The sequence below is a fragment of the Trachurus japonicus genome, chromosome 12, assembly GCF_045865225.1.
Source record: "Trachurus japonicus isolate A0001 chromosome 12, Traja_1.0".
Lineage (NCBI taxonomy): Eukaryota > Metazoa > Chordata > Actinopteri > Carangiformes > Carangidae > Trachurus > Trachurus japonicus.
This window is the reverse complement of record NC_140918.1, coordinates 5,649,033-5,669,511: the sequence shown is the minus strand read 5'-3', so window position 1 is coordinate 5,669,511 and position 20,479 is coordinate 5,649,033. Positions and strand designations below refer to the sequence as shown.

The 20,479-nt window shown below is 42.5% G+C and overlaps 1 protein-coding gene across 3 annotated transcripts; it reads left to right on the top strand.

Annotated features, from left to right (window-relative positions):
• Window positions 1-1,765: 1,765 nt before the first annotated feature.
• Window positions 1,766-19,465, top strand: ythdc1 (YTH N6-methyladenosine RNA binding protein C1). Of its 3 annotated transcripts, none has more exons than XM_085792721.1 (16): window positions 1,766-1,977; window positions 3,826-3,927; window positions 4,836-5,155; window positions 5,975-6,380; window positions 6,553-6,615; window positions 6,727-6,821; window positions 6,913-7,021; window positions 7,121-7,238; window positions 9,854-9,938; window positions 12,057-12,211; window positions 14,874-14,953; window positions 15,198-15,234; window positions 15,430-15,469; window positions 15,568-15,633; window positions 16,416-16,607; window positions 18,488-19,465. In XM_085792721.1, the coding sequence occupies exons 1-16, from the start codon at window positions 1,950-1,952 to the stop codon at window positions 18,674-18,676; spliced, it is 2,085 nt and encodes a 694-aa protein (XP_085648847.1). In that variant the 5' UTR covers window positions 1,766-1,949; the 3' UTR covers window positions 18,677-19,465. The 3 variants fall into 3 exon arrangements, with proteins under 3 accessions (XP_085648847.1, XP_085648848.1, XP_085648846.1); XM_085792722.1 differs by having other exon boundaries at window positions 5,972-6,341; XM_085792720.1 differs by having other exon boundaries at window positions 5,972-6,380.
• Window positions 19,466-20,479: the final 1,014 nt, after the last annotated feature.

Sequence of the window (20,479 nt, the reverse complement as noted above, 5' to 3'; positions counted from 1 at the left end):
CAGGTGCATATGAGAACCCAGGGAAAGAAAAATTAAAGTTATTATTATCATATATCATAATTTTTATCAATAATACCAAACAGTTTAATTGCATTTTTCATTTTCATAAGATTGAAGGCTTTTATGAAATGACAAAATTTGTTATGAAACATGTAAAACCTAGGAATCAGTCTTAGAAATTTGCACTTTGCATTTTTTTTAATAGTACTTAATTGCAAAGCATCTTTCATTGCCTTCATGTGCACAATCAATCTTTCCAATCTCTTTGCATCTTTGTGCAATTTTTTCAAGTATACTACTCACAAAGTAAACAACGAAAATTAATGAGAACAGACAGGATGACAATATAGTAATGGAGGAGAAAGTCATCTTAAAAATTGTCTGTAGCAAGTTTGTATATGACGTCTTCACGAGAGATGGGATTCAGGTGGGTCGATGTATGAAGTCCACAAAGCATCAGAGAACTTGCAAAGGAAAAACAATCGATCAGAAGTTTCGATATCCTCACAGAACACACACTGGTTAGTTACAAAACTGAATCTCAGTCGTAAGAAGACAGACTCCAGGACAGAAACCTCCTCACAAACAAAGTGAGGAAGGTGTCTTATAAACTAATTCACAGACACTACCCTGCCTGGCATTATCTACTTAAGTTTAAGAAAGACATCTGCTCTTTGTGTGAGCCTGACCCTGAAACAAACAATGATGCGCCTGTTCTGGCAGCACCGTCCAGAAATGTCCTAAAGCCAAGATTGGCTCTGATTTGTCTCTGTGTTCGAAAAGATGTAAGCTACTGTTTGGTTTCTGTGACAACAAAAAGAAAAGAAAAAACAGATAGAGTTATATGTAATAAATTTGATGATCATTTTAGGGAAATACCACACATTTTGTCATTTATAGCTTTTACTGAACAGTGCATCAAATGTACTATATATCTGACTCTAACAACAAATAAAGCTGCTAAAACTTTATACGCCTATTTGTCATTATTCAATATCTTTATTTGAAAACTCCCCCTGGCTCCTGTTTGATTGTATATTGTATATCTATTGTTAACTGCACTCGTACTTTGTTGTACATCTATCTATCTATCTATCTATCTATCTATCTATCTATCTATCTATCTATCTATCTATCTATCTATTTACAAGGGGGTAGGACTAGAAAAGCTCTCAACTTCTTACACCTTTTGAACTTGACAGGTATCTTCTTTTGAGATGACAATTATTAAAACAGAAGTAAGCGATCCGGTGGTTTTGGCTAACTTCTTGTCAGCCGATGGAGTTAGCAGTCCCCGCCCTCGTCCCTACGTCACCACATTCACGCGCATCCCTTGGCTGCACACACAGAGAGGACCGCCCCTTTATGTCGTTCTCTCTCCTCATTGGATAAAGGTTGTAGGATACAAGGAAAGTTTTCTCCTCGGCTTACAGCAGAGCAGAGTGACCGACAGACCCGTGTTTCGGACCAAACACTCTATAGAAGTGATTGTTGTCGGAAGATATAACTATTTAAGACTTATATTAACACAAAAATTCCGCTTACTTCTGCTTTAACATGTGTTGATGATAGCTACAGAAGATTTTGGTTCATTATTTTTAAATTATTCTAGTATTGCTTTTATGTTTTTATTTATTTTTGTTTTGTTTTTGTTTTATTCTTGACATGTTCAATAAACCGAAAAAAAAAGAAGAAAAAGATTGTAAACAAACCCCAGGTCAGCAGGTGGCGGCAACTAGACCGGAAGTTGAGCTCGGACACTAGAAGAAGCAGCAGCAGCTTTAACAACAGACCTGCAACAGACCGTCGCCGCCATTTGCTCTTTCAGCTGCTGCAACTCCACATTTTTCCCCCCTTTTTTTCTCTTTTGTGTCGTTGTTTCTTCTTCGATCTGAACTAAAAGCGGCTTCACCCGCAGGTACATCGGTAGCTACGTCACAGCGGCGGTGATGGCGGCCGACCGGCGCGAGGACAAAGGTGAGGGGCGGCGCGAGCGTGCTTCTTCTTTTTGTAGCCGCAGTTAGCAGTTAGCCGTTAGCTGTTAGCATCTTTTGTTCTGTTGATACCGGGCCCGTTCACACACGGTGGACGGTAATCGATGGGCTCATTGATCAGTTATGGCCCAACACGTTAGTTATTGATCGGCGACTAGTTGACGTCATCGGTCAGAGGACGGCTAGCGCGTGCGCTCCCGTTGATTACGCTAGTTAGCCGCGGCTAACGCCTCCTGCTGTGCTCATCGATCCGCGCTGTGATTGGTTTTGATTAATTAGTTAATTAATTAATTAATCAATCAATCAACAGAGTGGTTTGTTGTGTGATATAGTTTTATTCCATCTTACAAAATCTTATAAATGTGGATTTGGAGCCTTGAACATTTCAACACTTTAGTTTAAATGAAAATTCGTCCATGAATTTTTCCACATAGGTTATATTAAAGGGATAGTCCAACATTTAGTCAGATTCTTCTTTCACCATAACCCCTATAATCATAGCAGTAGGTTCATTTACCTTTAATCATCGGTGCATGTTGTTTTGAGATCGGCGGGGCAGAGACGTGAGCTGCTCAGCGAACACAATGGAGGTGAACGGTACAGGTCCCTCGTCTGTCCCTCATCAAACTCATCAAATACACAATCCAACAACTCCACAACGCTCTGGTGGACAAGTTGTGACCTGCACATTCACCACACTATGAGATAATAACAGAACGTTACCAGACAGAGTTGTTTTAGAGGGAAATTCAGCCGGAACTACTTCCCAGACACGGCTGCTGGGCGGAGGGATTTCAGAAGCTCAAGTAGTTCTGAGTATTTGCTTCATGTGTAGTAATGTTACATGATGTTACATTATTATTTCATAGCGTGGTTTATCTTATCTTATCTTATATATAAATACTTTGTTACTGTACTTAAGTAGAATTTTCAGGTACTTTGTACTTTTAGAAGTATTTATTTTTCTGACAACTTTTTACTTTTATGCAGTACATTTTTAACGCAAATATCAGTACTTTCTACTCCTTACATTTCCCCAAAAGGCTCATTACTTTTTTTTATCAGGGTTTCCGCGGCAAAATAATTTTACGGCAAATAAAATTACAGCTCGACTCAAGCTGAGTCCTTAGTTCCTCCTCAGCGGGGTCGGGGATGTCATATCACGCTGCCGGGTCGTCAGCTCGCTCTCTTTTCTCATTTGTACAATACAAACGCCTACCATTGACCATAGTGAAGTACTTTAGGATACATCTTGTGTCTGGCAGGTAAACTTAATGTTTGTTCAAACAATAACATTGATGAAATGGATTCCAGATCAGTTATCATGTGGTTATTAGCTTTGCAGTGAATCGTGCAATAGAAATACTTTTTACTTTTAATAATACTTTTGAGTAAATTTCAGAGCCTGTACTTTTTACTTTTACTTGAGTAGATATTTGGATCAGTACTTTCACTTTTACCAAAGTCATTTTTTACACAGGTACTTTTACTTCCACTCAAGTACAGAATCTGGGTACTTTTGCCATCTCTGAGAGTCACTAGTAAAGAACAGCATCAGTAGCAGCAAATTAAACTGTGTTTTTTGAGGTTTAATTAGTTGGTTGGACGCAGGAAGTGACATAATTCAGCCAGTTACAGGCATGTGAGGATCATGTGACACAATCTGTAGTAACACAACAACAACAACAACACCTTTAACCTTTACTTGCTCGACTGCCAGAGACGGCACACCCCCCCCCCCCCCACACACAAAAACCAAAGAGTTAAGGGTCAGAGTTTGACCTCTGACCCAGCACACGGAGAAATGAAACGCCTCTCTGTGTTGTTTCAGATGGAGAACTGAACGTGCTGGAAGATCTTCTGACCGAAGCCCCCGACCAGGACGATGAGCTCTACAACCCTGAGAGCGAGCGGGACGTCAGCGACAAGAAAGGTACGGCGGTGACCACTAAAGTAATATAGTATATTATAGTAATATACATATTAATAATAATAATAATAATAATATAATATAGTAATATAGTTCACCTAAAATTAAAATTTCACTCATTATCTACTCACCCTCATGTCGACTAAGGGCTGGGAGAAGGAGGAGGGAGTCCTCCGTGGCTTCTCTGAGTTACAGCGGGGCTCCGTGCAGCAGTATTTGTCCATATAACGGTTGTGAATGGATACCACTTTTCTTCGTCCTAAAAGACACAACAAAAAACATCCAAATACCTCCACACTGCTCGTCTGTAATGTCCCTCTTGTATTGAAGCCCCGACATGAGAAATTGTTGAGAAAAAAATGAAATAAGTCTATGTTTCAAGCTTGTTTGTAGCGGAAGCTCCCAGTGTCTCGGTTCACTGCTCTTCCTGTGTCAGTGCAAATCTCGCGTGATTTGCTCTGACCGGCGGAACAGTTTCTCATGTTGGGGCTTCAATACAAGAGGGACATTACATACGAGCAGTATGGAGGTATTTGGATGTTTTTTGGTGTGTCTTTTTGGACAAAGAAAAGTGGTATCCATTCACAACCATTATATGGACAAATACTGCTGCGCGGACCCCCCCGTAACTCAGAGAAGGAACGGAGGACTCTGAAACTTCTCCCAGCCCTTAGTCGACATGAGGTTGAGTAGATGAGTGAAATTTGAATTTTGGGTGAACTATCCCTTTAATCACAGAACTGATTATGATGCTTGTTATAACACTGGTGATGACACTTGTCCAGCCAGAAAAATCCAAACTGGTGTATTTTCTCTACCGTTTATTCTGTCCACGCCTCCTCTGACACCAGTGGATGATGTGAACAACTTTCTGTTCCCCGTGTCACATCTTAAACCCTCTCGTCCGTCAGGAACAAAGAGGAAGAGCGAGCGATCCGACAGCCACGATCTGAAGAGGCTCCGCCCCTCGTCGAGCCACGCCCCCTCCAGATCGTCATCCTCCTCCAATAAGAGAGCCCCCGGTCCGCCGCCGCCGTCCTCCTCCTCCTCATCATCGAAGAAGACGGTGTCGAGTCCCCGCGGCCGCCACGCCCCCACCAGCTACAGACACGAGTACTACGACGACAGAAAGGGACGGCGAAGCACCAGGGAGCCGACCAGGAGCCGCGGAGGAGGAGGAGAAGAAGCCCGGCGCCGGGAATCGCAGAGAGGCCCGGAGCCTCTGAGTCAGGTATTGATCAATACCTACAATAGTCTGTGTTATCAGCCAATCACATTAATTTGTTTTGTTTTTTTCAATGAAGTTTATGAACAGGAATGTTCAGAGAATATCAGATAGTTGCTCCAATAAAATCACAATAATCTCAGAGAAAAATAAATCAATATTATGCAAATGGATATGCGCAGAATTAAAAGGGATAGTTCAACAATTTGGCATATTGGCCCATTGCCATAATCCCTATAGTCATAGCAGTAGGTTCGTTACCTTTAATTGTCGGTGCAAGCTGTTTTTAGAACGGCGGAGCAGAGCCGCGAGCTGCTCAGAGCTACGCTACGGAGGCTCATGGGATTTCTTGGTTTCCCCTCATCAAACTCATCAAATACACAATCCAAAAACTCCAAAACGCTCTGGTGGACAAGTTGTGACCTGCACATTCACCACGCTATGAGATAATAACAGAACGTTACCAGACAACTTGTCCACCAGAGCGTTTTGGAGTTGTTGGATTGTGTATTTGATGAGTTTGATGAGGGAAACCAAGAAATCCCATGAGCCTCCGTAGCGTAGCTCTGAGCAGCTCACGGCTCTGCTCCGCCGTTCTAAAAATAGCTTGCACCGACAAATAAAGGTAACGAACCTACTGCTATGACTATAGGGATTATGGCAATGGGCAAATTTGCCAAAATGTTAAACTATCCCTTTAAATATGGATAGATAGATAGATAAATAAATAAGAAGTTGTGACGCTTCGTTTAGTATCAATAAGTCTTGAGGTTTAAATTCTCCTTAAATTCATTCATTCATTAATTTCCTGTTTGTCTTCAGAAGTTGCGGCGTGACGACCGGCGACCGACCCCCCCCCTGCACCAAGAAGACAACCAATCAGAGGACGAGGCGGGAGCAGAGTACGGCTCGGACCAGGGGTCGGGCAGCTCCTCCCCCGCCGGCTCCCATGTAGAGGACGAGGAGGAGGAAGAGGAGGATCAGGAGGAGGAGGAAGAGGAAGAGGAGGAGGGAATGGAGGAGGAAGAAGAGGAAGAGGAGGAGGAGGAAGAAGAGGAGGGAGAGAAAGACGAAGAGGAGGAGGAAGAGGAGGAGTACGAGCGACGCGGCGGCGCCGAGGGTAACGACTACGACACCCGGAGCGAGGCCGGCGACTCGCGCTCCGCCTCCTCCGTCAGTTTTTCAGACGACGGTGAGTCAGCCCGCTCTGGCTCCGCCTCAGAGGCTTCAGGTAACCATGACGACAAAAAGATAAAACCAAAAGATACCGTTAAAGTCGTTTTTAATTACATTTAAATTAACGATTTGCAGCCGTAAAATGACAAATAAGCGTATTTTTAAAAAAAAATATTTTACTGAAAACTTGTAAAAAATAAAGTTTTTCTGTGCTTTTATTTTGAAAGGTTCAGAGAAGAAACAGGAGAAGCTGTCGTCGTCGGTCCGCGCCGTTCGCAAAGGAATGGAGAGTAAGGACGCTGTGTTCACATCCCATTGTTAATCTGAGAATCCATTTTATATGTCTTTTTATGAATGTTGGAAGTAATCAGATTACACCTCCCCCCCTCGTGTCCCTGCAGATCCGACCAGTAAGCTGCGCTACATCCTGAGAGACGCTCGCTTCTTCCTCATCAAGAGCAACAATCATGAAAACGTCTCGCTGGCCAAAGCCAAGGTTCGTTAACTCACGTGTGTCATCGGTGTAGTGACGTCGTTTTCCTCTTGACGACGCCGTAACTAACGCCTCTCTCTGTGTCGATCCTCAGGGCGTGTGGTCGACGCTGCCGGTGAACGAGAAGAAGCTGAACGCAGCTTTCCGCTCGGCCAGAAGCGTCGTCCTCGTCTTCTCCGTGAGGGAGAGCGGGAAATTCCAAGGTCGGAAAACTTCAACAGGCGTTCACTTTTGAAGTTTAATCCAAATGTTTTGTTTTCTTTTGTTTTTTAAATCTTTGGTCGCGTCTGCTTCGTCTGCAGGTTTTGCTCGACTGGCTTCAGAGTCTCATCACGGCGGGTCACCGATCCACTGGGTTCTTCCGGCCGGCATGAACGCCAAGATGCTGGGTGGAGTCTTTAAAATCGACTGGCTGTGCAGGTAAACACATTATGGAGCCAGTGAGAAAACAAAAGAAAAATTCCAAGGCACTCTCTTACCTATAAAATGCCTTTATTAAATTATGGCATGGTCAACGTGACAATTAAAAACTAGGTAAGAGAGTGCCTTGGAATTTTTCTTTTGTTTTCTCACATCATTGATCCCTTTCCAAAGAACACCTCTTTTTAAACAACGAGCCCACGAAGCGCTCCTTTGTTTGTTTGAAGATTTTTTGAACATTATGGAGCCACTTTGTCCAGTTTATTAGCCTGTGAATATTCTTATTTGTCCAGGTCATCGTTAATCCCCAAAGAAATTTAAATCCAACGCAACTGGACTTGGTTATTCGTCTAGGATTACGTTACCCAGTTTAGTTGAGGATCCAGTTGCAGCTCAGATCACCTCAGGTCTTTTGGGATGTAACGGTGTGTTTAGAGCCCCTCCGTCCTCCTGGTCGTCCTGCACGTTTGTTTTTGTATTTCGTCCGTTTCTACAACAACAGTTTGTCTCGTAAAGCTTCGAACAGGATCGTAACACGAGGACCAGGAGGATCCTGAACCTTCTGCCTTTTTACTTTACAGTTACAGTTTGACTCAACTCGGTTTAGGCCGTTTCCATCACAGCTGAGCACTTCATAATTCCTTCTTAAAGGACAATTCCGGTCAAATTCAACCCGGGCTCTAGTTTCCTAATATTTTAGGTCTAAATGAAGGAATCTGAAGATTTTAGGCTGTTTATATCCCTCAAAAACGCCTTTTTCCACAGACAGCATCAGATGGCTTCAGACACACACCGAGGGGTTTGTTCACTTCCAGCAAACCGACATGTTTGTAAACGGAGCTGTACTACAAAGTCTCGCACGGGGGTCAAGTTGACGGCTCACTATATTTACAGTCAGAATAAACAATATCCAGACCTACTGTTACCGCTACGAAGACGTTGTGGTTCTGAGTCCTTTGTTGATCAAACAAACGGGAGCTTCAGACGACCTGTTAACATAGTGAGACGGTCAACTTGACTCTCACGCGCGACTTCGTATAGGACGAATCTGCCTTGTTGTTTACAACTACTTCCGGGTAGAAGACCAGCATTCGAACAATAGTGACGGACGAGAGTTTTGCTATATATATCTACTTTTTCATGTCACTATATCGCCGTTTAGACTAATCTGATGTTTGTAAAGTTTATAAAACCAATGATTGGACAAACATTACTATTTACGTGTGCACATTTTTGTAATTAGTCATAGTTATCAGAGATTAGCTGGGCTAACCGTTAGCTACCTGTTTAACTTTAATAACTCAGTGACTCAAACGGTCCATGAAAAAATATTTTCTCCAGCGGATATCTGAGTTACAACATGATTGAGCTAACTGGAGTAGTTTCATGTCGTGTCCGACAACGGGAGGGTTTTAACAGCTGACGTCCAGATGTTAGCTTAGCTACCGCCGTTTGCTTAGCTACCGTTAGCTGTCCCTGTCAGCTGAGCCACTGATGCTTTCTAGACACCGTGATTCCCCCAAACTGAATAAATCCAACACATAGCAACACAAAACACACACAGAAATAGTAATGTTTCTTCAATAATTTCAGATTTGTCTAAACGGTGATAGGGCGTGAAAAATATGATATATATAGCTAAACTCTCGTTTGTTACTATTGATCTCATTCAAATTACGTGCTGGTTTTCTACCCGGAAGTAGAATGTAAACAACAAGGCGATTCGGTCTATTAGCTCTCCGTTTACAAACACGTCGGCTTGCTTGAGGTGAACAAACCCCTTGGTGTTCTGTTTGAAGACATCTGACGTTGTCTGTGGAAAAAAAAAAAAGCGATTTTGAAGGATGTGAACAGCCTAAGATCCGTCCACTCCCATTCACTCCCGAGACAAGAGGATCGAGAAAAGAGAGCGATGTCACTACCCGATTTGCAACGCTACCCGATTTGTGACAGCCACGTACGGCAACTCCACTTGGACAAACTTAGTTGAATTGACTTAGGATCACTGCCCTATGTGCGTCGCCAGAGACGGTTTATTTTTTATTTATTTTTTTAAATACTTTATTAATAATGTAAATTGAGGGTTGGTTGTGGTGGTCTGGATCTTGATGCTCAGAAAACAGGAACACAGGCGGACTTTTAATGTTTACTGTCCTCTTTTCTCGCCGGCCTCATCACCATGACAACCACAAACAATCACAACTACCACAACACTCACTGAATAAACGAGTCTGCCGCGGCTGTCTTATGACGGACCTCCGCGGTTTTTATTTTATTTTATTTTTTAATCATTTTCACAGTACCGTATTTTAAATTCACAGAACTTTAAGCATGTACGCAAATCGGGCAGCGCCCAAATGAAGTTTGTCCAAGTGGAGTTGCCGTAGGCAGCTGTCCAAGATGGCGGAGTTTTGTCACAGATCGGGTAGCGTCGCAAATCGGGTAGTGACAAGCGAGACAGATATCCTCGCCTGAACAGACGAGGCAAGATGGCCGCCGCCATCACCACATGCTGGGGAAGCCGGCTGCGTTGAGGCCAGAGGATCGTTCGTCTGTAGCGAGAGCGTCGTGTCCTCTGGTTTCTGTTCTGACTCTCAGCTGTTTGTCGTTGGCAGGAGGGAACTTCCTTTCACGAAGACGGCTCATCTGTCGAACCCCTGGAACGAACACAAGCCGGTGAAGATCGGACGAGACGGACAGGTGAGCTCAGCTTCTCTTCTTCTGTTCAACCCTCCTGTTCCCTTCCTCCATCCTTCCTTCCTTCCTTCCTTCCTTCCTTGAATGAATCTGTTCCCTCCCTCCATCTATCTTTCCTTCCTTTTCCTCCCACCTTTCCCTTTGTCCTTCCTTCCTTCCTTCCTTCCTTCCCTTCTTCCTTCTTTGAATGAATCTGTTCCCTCCCATCTATTTTTCCTTCCTTTTTCCTTTCCTTCCTTCCTTTCTTCTTTCCCTTCTTCCTTCCTTGAATGAATCTGTTCCTCCCTCCCTCTATCTTTCCTTCCTTCCCTTCTTCCTTCCTTGAATGAATCTGTTCCCTCCCTCCATCTATTCTTCCTTCTCCTCTCACCTTTCCCTTTGTCCTTCCTTCCTTTGAATGAATCTGTTCCTCCCTCCATCTATCCTTCCTTTTTCCTTTCCTTCCTTTCTTCTTTCCCTTCTTCCTTCCTTGAATGAATCTGTTCCTCAATCTATCTTTCCTTCCTTCCTTCCTTCCTTTTTCCTTTCCTTCCTTCTTTCCCTTCTTCCTTCCTTGAATGAATCTGTTCCCTCCCCATCTATCCTTCCTTCCTTCCTTCCTTCTTTCCCTTCTTCCTTCCTTGAATGAATCTGTTCCCTCCCTCCATCTATCTTTCCTTCCTTTTCCCCTTCCTTCTTTCCCCCCACCTTTCCCTTTGTCCTTTCTTCCTTCTTTCCCTTCTTCCATCCTTCCTTCTTCCTTCCTTGAATGAATCTGTTCCCTATCTCCATCTATCTTTCCTTCCTTCCTTTTTCCTTTCCTTCCTTCCTTCTTTCCCTTCTTCCTTCCTTGAATGAATCTGTTCCTCCCTCCCTCCCTCCATCTATCTTTCCTTCCTTTTCCTCTTCCTTCTTTCCTCCCACCTTTCCCTTTGTCCTTTCTTCCTTCTTTCCCTTCCTCCATCCTTCCTTCTTCCTTCCTTGAATGAATCTGTTCTGTCCCTCCATCTATTTTTCCTTCCTTCCTTCCTTCTTCCTTCCTTCCTTCCTTCCTTCCTTCCTTCCTTCCTTCCCTTGTTCCTTCCTTGAATGAATCTGTTCCCTCCCTTCATCTATCTTTCCTTCCTTCCTTTTTCCTTTCCCTTCTTCCTTCCTTGAATGAATCTGTTCCCTCCCTCATCTATCTTTCCTTCCTTCCTTTTTCCTTTCCTTCCTTCCTTCCTTCCTTCCCTTCTTCCTTCCTTGAATGAATCTGTTCCCTCCCTCCATCTATCTTTCTTTCCATTTCCTCTTCCTTGTTTCCTCCCACCTTTCCCTTTGTCCTTTCTTCCTTCCTTCCTTCCTTCCTTCCTTCCTTCCCTCCTTCCCTTCTTCCTTCCTTGAATGAATCTGTTCCCTCCCCATCTATCCTTCCTTCCTTCCTTTTTCCTTTCCTTCCTTCCTTCTTTCCCTTCTTCCTTCCTTGAATTAATCTGTTCCTCCCTCCCTCCATCTATCTTTCCTTCCTTTTCCTTCTTTCCTCCCACCATTCCCTTTGTCCTTCCTTCCTTCCTTCCCTTCTTCCTTCCTTGAATTAATCTGTTCCCTCCTCATCTATCCTTCCTTCCTTCCTTCCTTTTTCCTTTCCTTCCTTCCTTCTTTCCCTTCTTCCTTCCTTGAATGAATCTGTTCCCTCCCTCCATCTATCTTTCTTTCCATTTCCTCTTCCTTGTTTCCTCCCACCTTTCCCTTTGTCCTTTCTTCCTTCCTTCCTTCCTTCCTTCCTTATTTCCCTTCTTCCTTCCTTGAATGAATCTGTTCCCTCCTCATCTATCCTTCCTTCCTTCCTTCCTTTTTCCTTTCCTTCCTTCCTTCTTTCCCTTCTTCCTTCCTTGAATGAATCTGTTCCCTCCCTCCATCTATCTTTCTTTCCATTTCCTCTTCCTTGTTTCCTCCCACCTTTCCCTTTGTCCTTTCTTCCTTCCTTCCTTCCTTCCTTATTTCCCTTCTTCCTTCCTTGAATGAATCTGTTCCCTCAATCTATCTTTCTTTCTTTCCTTCCTTCCTTCCTTCCTTCCTTCCTTCCTTCCTTCCTTCCTTCACCCAGCAGGGCAACAGCTGGTTCAAACCAGTTTGTTTAAACCTCCGTCGTCTCTGTTTCAGGAGATCCAACCGGACGTCGGCGCTCAGCTCTGCGCCCTCTTCCCATTGGACGAGAGCGTGGACGTCCACCAAGTGGCTCGCCGCGTTCGTCACAAGCGCCGGACGCCGTCAGAGCCGCGGCCCCGAGGCCGACCGCCACAACGCGAGCCGGGAAGGTTAGCCAATCACCAAGCTCCTCCTCCCGCTTCCTGTTCTTCTTCTTCTCCTCCTGCGGCCATGACGGCGCCACCTGCTGCCGGACAACGGGGACGGCCGCCGCCTTTAGCCGGTGGCTAGCTATCCGTAGCTAGCGGTTTGCCGGTTCTGTGGTTAAATCGTTTTCCAGCGGAGCGACACCTACCTCGCTCTCGAAGTCTTAAACGTCAGGCAGGAAGTTAACGCCCCGAGGCGGCGACGTCGTTAACCAAGTTTAAGTCTTAAATTCTTGTCTGTGGTCGAGTTTCAGCTCATTGATTCATTAACGGTTTAGTAACGAAGTCGGCGGCGGCGGCGGCAGAGAGAAGAAGTTTGTTGTTGCTGAATTTACTCCTTAAGCTTTTTCTCTTTGCAGGAGTTTCGTACTTCGTGGGGAGTAAAACTAAATGTTTTGGCTTTTAGCTGGACTGTGGCTGACCTTTCAGAATAAAAGCAGAGAGGACGAGCGTCACTGGCTGGACTGACGGAAGGGGGGAGGGGCGAGCGAGCGAGGTAGAACTTAACAGGAGAGAGAGAGAAAGAGAAAGAGAAAGAGGAGGTGAGGGACTGAGCTCCCGGCTGGACTATGTTCTTGGTTTCTTTTGACGAGGTGATGATGCAGGTTGGTCGATGATCAGAGGGGGGGGCGGGGCCTCTGGACTGTATCCAATGAGAGGGTGTGATGTGTCTGAGGGGGCGGGGCTTCCTCACTGGGTTTTAAATAAGGTAAACAAACGTACAAAGATGGACTAATTAAAAAAAAAAAAAAAAGAAAGAAAGAAAAATCCTTTTGAACTGAAAATCGAGGACCCCCCCCCTCCAATGAAGGACAGTTGTTACCCACCCCACTCCCACCTCCTCCTCCCCCCTCCCCACAGTAAACACACACACACACACGCTGAATCAGGACTGAGGGGCGGGTGTTAAGGTGTGTGTGTGTATATGTCGCTCTTATGAACTGATGTGTGTGTGAGTGGAGGAGAAGAGGAGGAGGAGGAGTCGACTCAGCGACACGCTCTGTCTCGAGGACTGTGGCTGGTCTGGAGGGGGCGGGGCTTGGGATGAGAGTTGGGGGCGGGGCTTTGTGTTTTTTTGATTGACAGGACTGCACCACCATCATCATCATCATCATCACCCCCCTCCACCCTTCTTTCAAAATACGTGGGTTTAAAAAAACAAAAAAGAAAAAGAAAGAAAGAAAGAAAGGCCTTTAACATGGACTGAGGAGAAAAAACTGTTTTTATAAAGTGTTGTTGACAAACAAACAAACAAACAAACAGCCCCTCCCACATTTACAACGAAGCGGTATGTTGTTCTTTGAGGTTCTTTGTTTTTTGTTTTTTTTTGTTGTTTTTTTACAACTGTTGTGTGTCTGGACTGAAGTTTGTCAAAGAAATTTCTGTCAAACGGTGACGTCATCAGGTCGACTCAGACCCACAAACACATGTGCACACATATACAAACACATGTGCACACATACACAAACACATGTGCACACATATACAAACACATGTGCACACATATCCAAACACATGTGCACACATATACAAACACATGTGCACACATATACAAACACAAACAAAGGCATATACACACAAATGCATATGTGCGCACATACAAACACATATGCACATATAGAAACGCATATACAAACATGTACACACAAACACATGTGCACACATACAAACACATGTACACACATGTGCACACATACACACGCAAACATACACACATACAAACACATATGCACATATACAAACACATGTGCACACATACAAACACATACGCACACAAACACATGTGCACATATACAAACACACAAAATACAAACACATATGCACATATAGAAACGCATATACACGCATACAAACACATATACACATACAAAATACAAACACATATGTACATATAGAAACACATACACGCATACAAAATACAAACACATATGCACATATAGAAACACATATACCGGTACATGCATACAAACACATACCAAATACAAACACATATGCACATATAGAAACACATACACACGCATACAAACACATATACACACATACAAAATACAAACACATATGCACATATAGAAACACATATACATGCATACAAACACATACAAAATACAAACACATATGCACATATAGAAACACATACACACGCATACAAACACATATACACACATACAAAATACAAACACATATGCACATATAGAAACACATATACAAAATACAAACACATATACACATACAAAATACAAACACATATGCACATATAGAAACACATATACAAAATACAAACACATATACACATACAAAATACAAACACATATGCACATATAGAAACACATACACACGCATACAAACACATATGCACATATAGAAACACATACACACGCATACAAACACATGTACACATATTCAAACACACACACAGACCCCCAACGGCCTCGACCCCCTGACTGGAGGACAGCGGAGCATCTGATTGGTAGATGAGCAGGAAGGCGGAGCCTGAGTATATTGACCTTTGACCCGAGTGTGTTTCAGTGTGTGTGTGTGTGTGTGTATTTGTATGTATGTATGTGTGTGCGCGTGTGTGTGTATTTGTGCGCATGTGTGTGTCTTACTTGTTGACTTGTTCACGTAGGCGTCGACCTGAAGAGTACGACCTCCACGGCAGGAAGCGGCCGCGCGCCGACGGCCCCCCGGACTTCAGCCAGCGAGCAGGCAGGACTAAAACTTTATTTACAAAGACAAAGTTTGAATGTAACTTTATTAACAGGGGTTTTTTGTTGTTATATAATTTTTTTTTTACTGATGTTTATTTGACAATTGTGTTGGTTTTTGTTTCCACACAGTGATTGGTTGGTTGGTTGATTTATCGATTGTTTTTGTGTCGACCGGATTCTGGACGTTTCTCATTTTGTCGGCGATTCGTCTAATTAACGGACAAATCTGATTTTGTTTTTAGGTTTCATCCAGGACCTGCGGAACCAGCCGGTGGACAGGTGAGACACGCCGCCGCTGCATGACTCACCTGAAGTGGGCGGAAAATAATTAATAACGAGTTCAGCATCTGAAACTTCACAATAAAAGTTTCACAGTCAGACACTTCCTGTTCTTTCAGTTTTAGGTTTGGAAAACTTTATTGATAACATCATGAGAGTAATTTTATAGACGACGTTTAATGTTTCTGTTTTCAGACGGTTCTCCAGCGTCAGACGAGATGTTTTTCTCAACGGGGTGAGTCCTGAACGTGTTAACAATGTTATTTTCTATAATAATAATAATAACTCGGTGGCATCGGGTTTGTTCACCTGCGTCGACCTGTTGTGTTTCAGTCCTACAACGACTACATGAGGGATTATCACCACAGCGTGGGGCCTCCGGCTCCCTGGCAGACGCTGGTACGTCTCCGTTATTGATCCTCTGTCCTGATCGGTCAAGTTTTTTATTTATTTATTTTATATCCACAACAAAGGAACCACAAAAAAACAAACAAAATATATACATAGAGGCTATATACATTTATTTATACAATTGAATGTAAAAGTATATTGAAAGGGATAGGGGTTATCGTTTCAAATACTCATACAGAGATTTATTTTTTTTATTTTTTGGGACCATTTACATTTAATAATAATGATAATAACTTTATTTGTATACCACATTTGATAGAATTATTGCAGTGCTTCACAATTAAAAAACGATCATTAAAAGAACATGACAAAAAAAGAAGAGAGATAAAACAACAATAAAAGAAAGAAAATATTATCTTTTATCATATAGGAGAATTATATCTTCTTTTTCTAAGTTTAAGCTTTATACCTCTTAATAAAGTTTCAAACAAATGTCCAACTTCTACCCAAAACAAGTTAATATTACAACATTCGTATGAAAAGGTGACAAATATTTTCTACCTCCTGCTTTTACAGAAAGTACAGTTCACATAAACATCTTTAAATTTGGAGATAACCCGATTAACAGGGTAAATTAAATGTTTAATCTCAAATGAAACTTCCTTTATTTTGTTTATGACACAGTATCTACTGCTTGATGTTCCACCTTATGTTTTAAAATGTTGAATTTAGCTGCTGGAGTTGTAATTTATCCTCATATTATGTCTATTGGTGCATTTTTTTTTGTCTGTTAGATTTATACCATCTGACATTAAAATGTGCATTTTCAGGCGGCGTACCCCGGCGTGGAGCAGCCGCCCCCGCACCACCCCCCCTACTACCACCACAGCCACCCGCCCCCGCCCCCCCACCAGGCCTACCACCACCACCACCACCCGCCGCTGCCGCCGCATGAGGCTCCGCCGCCGCGCTTCAGGGACAAGCAGAGAGCGCCGCAGCACCGCGCCTTCACCTCCAGCCCGGTCAGTTCCACTGCTTCTGTTATGGATCAGTCCGGTCTGATCAGATCTTTGCGATGAGACATAAGACTGTTTATTAATTACAGCAGCATTTGTAACATACAAGGTAAAAAAAAACAGTAGAAGAATATGTAAATATAGAGATATAAAATCGATTTGAGACAAACATGTAATGAATCCGTGTATCATTCGTTCTTTCCATTTTCAATCGGCGATCAAATGTCAAAAAGTGAAAAAAATAGTGGTTATTTTGGTATTCGTTAGGTATTCGAGTATTAGGGCCACATTGAGAAGAAAAATGTTCACAGACCTCGAAAATAAAGTCATAAATTTACAAGAATAAAGTCAAAATATTTTAATAACTTTATTCTTGTAAAGTTGTTTGAAACTTGTATGTATTGTGTATGTATGTATTACAAGTACAAAGCAGCTGATACGACGCCACTTGCCCAAGACAAATTTCCCCACCGGGACAAATAAAGTATATTTGATTTGATTTGGAGTAAATTTACGACTTTATTCTTGAAGTCTATGATTTTCTCAATGTGGCCCTAAATACTCCTGTCGTAACACAATAAAACGAAAAATACCTGGTTTTTCATGTTTCAATTTTAGGCTCAGATCAAAAAATACAAAATGGAAACATGAGCCACAGGCCTGAATTTTATTTTGATATTTAATCGATCATTCGCTAAGCCCCGCCCCCTTGGTTACTGTTCCTATGTCTGTCAAGCTTTCATTTTCCAGACATTTGCTGATATTCCCTTTGAAATCAGTGCTGAAAACTCCATATTTAGTAACCAAGGGGGGCGGGACTTTGCGAATATCAAAATCAAATTCAGTCCTTTGGCCCGTTTTTCCATTTCGTGTTTTTGATCTGAACCTAAATTTGAAAACATGAAAAACCAGGCATTTTTCGTCTTTTTGTGTTAGATTAAAGAACAAATACCAAAATGACAAGTCACTTTCTTCTTTTTTTGATTTTTGATGCCAAGTGAAAATCAAAAGAACGGATGATACATGAATCGTTATGTACCAAAATGGTCAGTGTATCTTTTGGTCATTGGATTTTCTTTAGATGAATGGGAATTAAAAAACAAAAATCAGCGGTTTATTCTATTTTCGTTTTGAAATACAAAAAATTAAATTGAAACACAAAGTGTTCTTGTTTTTGAGTGTCAAAGAGCAATTAACTAAATTTTAAAAACAGTTTGATTTTCGTGTTCTTTGTCACAACAAAAAATAAAATCAGCAGTCAACAGAAACAAATTAAGACCAAAAACACTTTCTTTTTTTCATATTTTGACACCAGATGTTGTCATCTTCAAAGCAAGAGCGCCAATAAGCACTATGGTACCTGTGTCTGTGGTTCTGTAGGCCAAAATCTACTCTAGATAGGATTTCAGACAGCAAAACAAGGCCTGACATCTACAGAAATCTGTACGCATATCAGATGAAAGTGGGGGCAGAAAGGAGATTTTAAGATGAAAATGGCAGAAGCCTGAGTCCCCAACGTACGGACGTGAGGATAAAATCACTAGACGTTTTTGTTACATGAAACAGAACATGAAAATCAAACTGTTTTTAAATTTTAGTTAATTGTTCTTTGATACTCAAAAAGAAGAATGCTTTGTGTTTCAATTTTATTTTGTGTATTTCAAAATGAAAATCCAATAAACCAGTCATTTTTTGTTTTTTAATTCCCATTCATCAAAAGAAAATCCAATGACCAAAAGATACACTGACCCAAAATGTTTCAGGAATATAAAGGGTTATTTCCAATAACAGAATAATATTATAAACAGTGTGAACGTGAAAGTGTTGCACAGATGAGCAGTTGATCTGATTTCTTCTCTGGTGTGTTTTTTTTCCCCATCATGCAGCACGACTACGACATGCGCGTGGACGACTTCCTGCGGCGGACGCAGGCGGTGGTGAGCAGCCGCCGCGAGCGCGAACGGCAGCGGGAGCGCGAGCGCGGCGGACCGCGGCGCGAGAGAGACAGAGAGCGGGCGAGGGACAGAGACAGAGAGAGAGAGAGGGACAAGGAGAGGGGCCGTTACCGCAGGTGATCTGATGATGTCACTTCCTGTCGGCCTGCAGGGAGGTTTCTATGACGACGGTCGGCAGCCGTTTTGGCCGACTTCCTGTTTGTGTTGAAAATTAAGAAAACAAAAATGAGCTACTTGATGACGTCATCAGTTTTTATGTGGATAAAATAAAAACCTGGTGAGTTTGCAAACTCTTACTTTGACGACGCTGTGACATCATCGCCACAGACACACACGCCTGTCACACGTTTCTGCTCCACACGTGAAGAAAACACGTGTTTGATGTTTCAGTGTTTTAGTCCAGAGGTCAGCTCGAGGGTTGTGACCCTGAGTCGTTGTCATAACAACCATTTTAAGATCTTCCTCCAATCATTGCTTGTTTTATTGTGAAAGGATGGACAGTTTCCTGTAAATCTTTCATATTAGTTTCAAGTCTTCTTTTTTTTATTTTTTTTTAGCCACTTTTATTTTGAAGTTTAAATCTGAGCTTGGTCCAGGTAGTTTATTTATTTTTGTTTTCATGGTTATTAACAGTGACTGTACATAAACAACCGTATCTATAGTTTTTATTTCCCTCTGCAGCTCATTGAAAATCTGCTTCCTGTTTTTGTTTTATAATGTAAAAGTCTCTTGTGTTTTCCTCTCTCTCTGATTGGTTGTTAGTGTGATGACCAAACCTCCTGCGTCCGCGCTCAGTGCTAACACGACATTTGAAGATGTAAACTGTATTTTGTTTCCTGCTCGGGAACGGAGGAGGCAGAGCCTGTGCTTGTTTTTGTACAAAATAAAAGCCCAAAGTTTGAAACTTGACTTGAGTTTTTCTCAGATATTAAGTGTGTGTGTGCGTGTGTGTGTGTGTGTGTGTGTTATAGAAGGAACAATGGGGTTATGATGTTCCCCTTGGATGTGTAATCTAAATCCTACAGTAATCAGATTACTGTGGTGCTCATGAAAACCGGGAGGCCAGCCAACGGGGTCATAATTTGCCTGCGTCAGGCCAGAGTGATCTTATGGATGTTATTTTATCTTATTTATGGGCAAATTGGCCCATTGTCATAATCCCTATTCATAGCAGTTGGTTCGTTACCTTTAATTGTCGGTGCAAGCTATTTTTAGAACGGCGGAGCAGAGCCGTGAGCTGCTCAGAGCTACGCTACAGAGGCTCATGGGATTTCTTGGTTTCCCTCATCAAACTCATCAAATACACAATCCAACAACTCCACAACGCTCTGGTGGACAAGTTGTGACCTGCACATTCACCACGCTATGAGATAATAACAGAACGTTACCAGACAGAGTTGTTTTAGAGGTAAATTCATGCAAAACCGCTGATGCGCGTTCCCGTCGAGGACAGTTTTTCATCAAGCAGTCTCTGTATTTGCCTCTAAAACAACTCTGTCTGGTAACGTTCTGTTATTATCTCATAGCATGGTGAATGTGCAGGTCACAACTTGTCCACCAGAGCGTTGTGGAGTTGTTGGATTGTGTATTTGATGAGTTTGATGAGGGAAACCAAGAAATCCCATTAGCCTCCGTAGCGTAGCTCTGAGCAGTTCGCCGCTCTGCTCCGCCGTTCTAAAAATAGCTTGCACCGACAATTAAAGGTAACGAACCTACTGCTATGACTATAGGGATTATGGCAATGGACCAATTTGACAAAATGTTGAACTATCCCTGCAAAAATAAAGCGATATCAGTGGAAAGCTTAGTGGTGGTGATGTCAAAAGTCATGTGACAGTGTAGTAGTCCGTTAAAGCCTAAGGTTAGCTTAGCAACCAGCGCGATGCTAAACTTCAGCCCTGGCAACTCTCCAAGTCGGCTCAC

Coding starts and splice junctions, on each gene's coding strand:
- ythdc1 (XM_085792720.1), top strand. CDS start 1,950: ATGGCGGCCGACCGGCGCGAGGACAAAG. Junction 3,928..4,835: donor GGACGTCAGCGACAAGAAAG/GTACGGCGGTGA, acceptor CTCGTCCGTCAG/GAACAAAGAGGAAGAGCGAG. Junction 16,608..18,487: donor GCGCCTTCACCTCCAGCCCG/GTCAGTTCCACT, acceptor CCCATCATGCAG/CACGACTACGACATGCGCGT.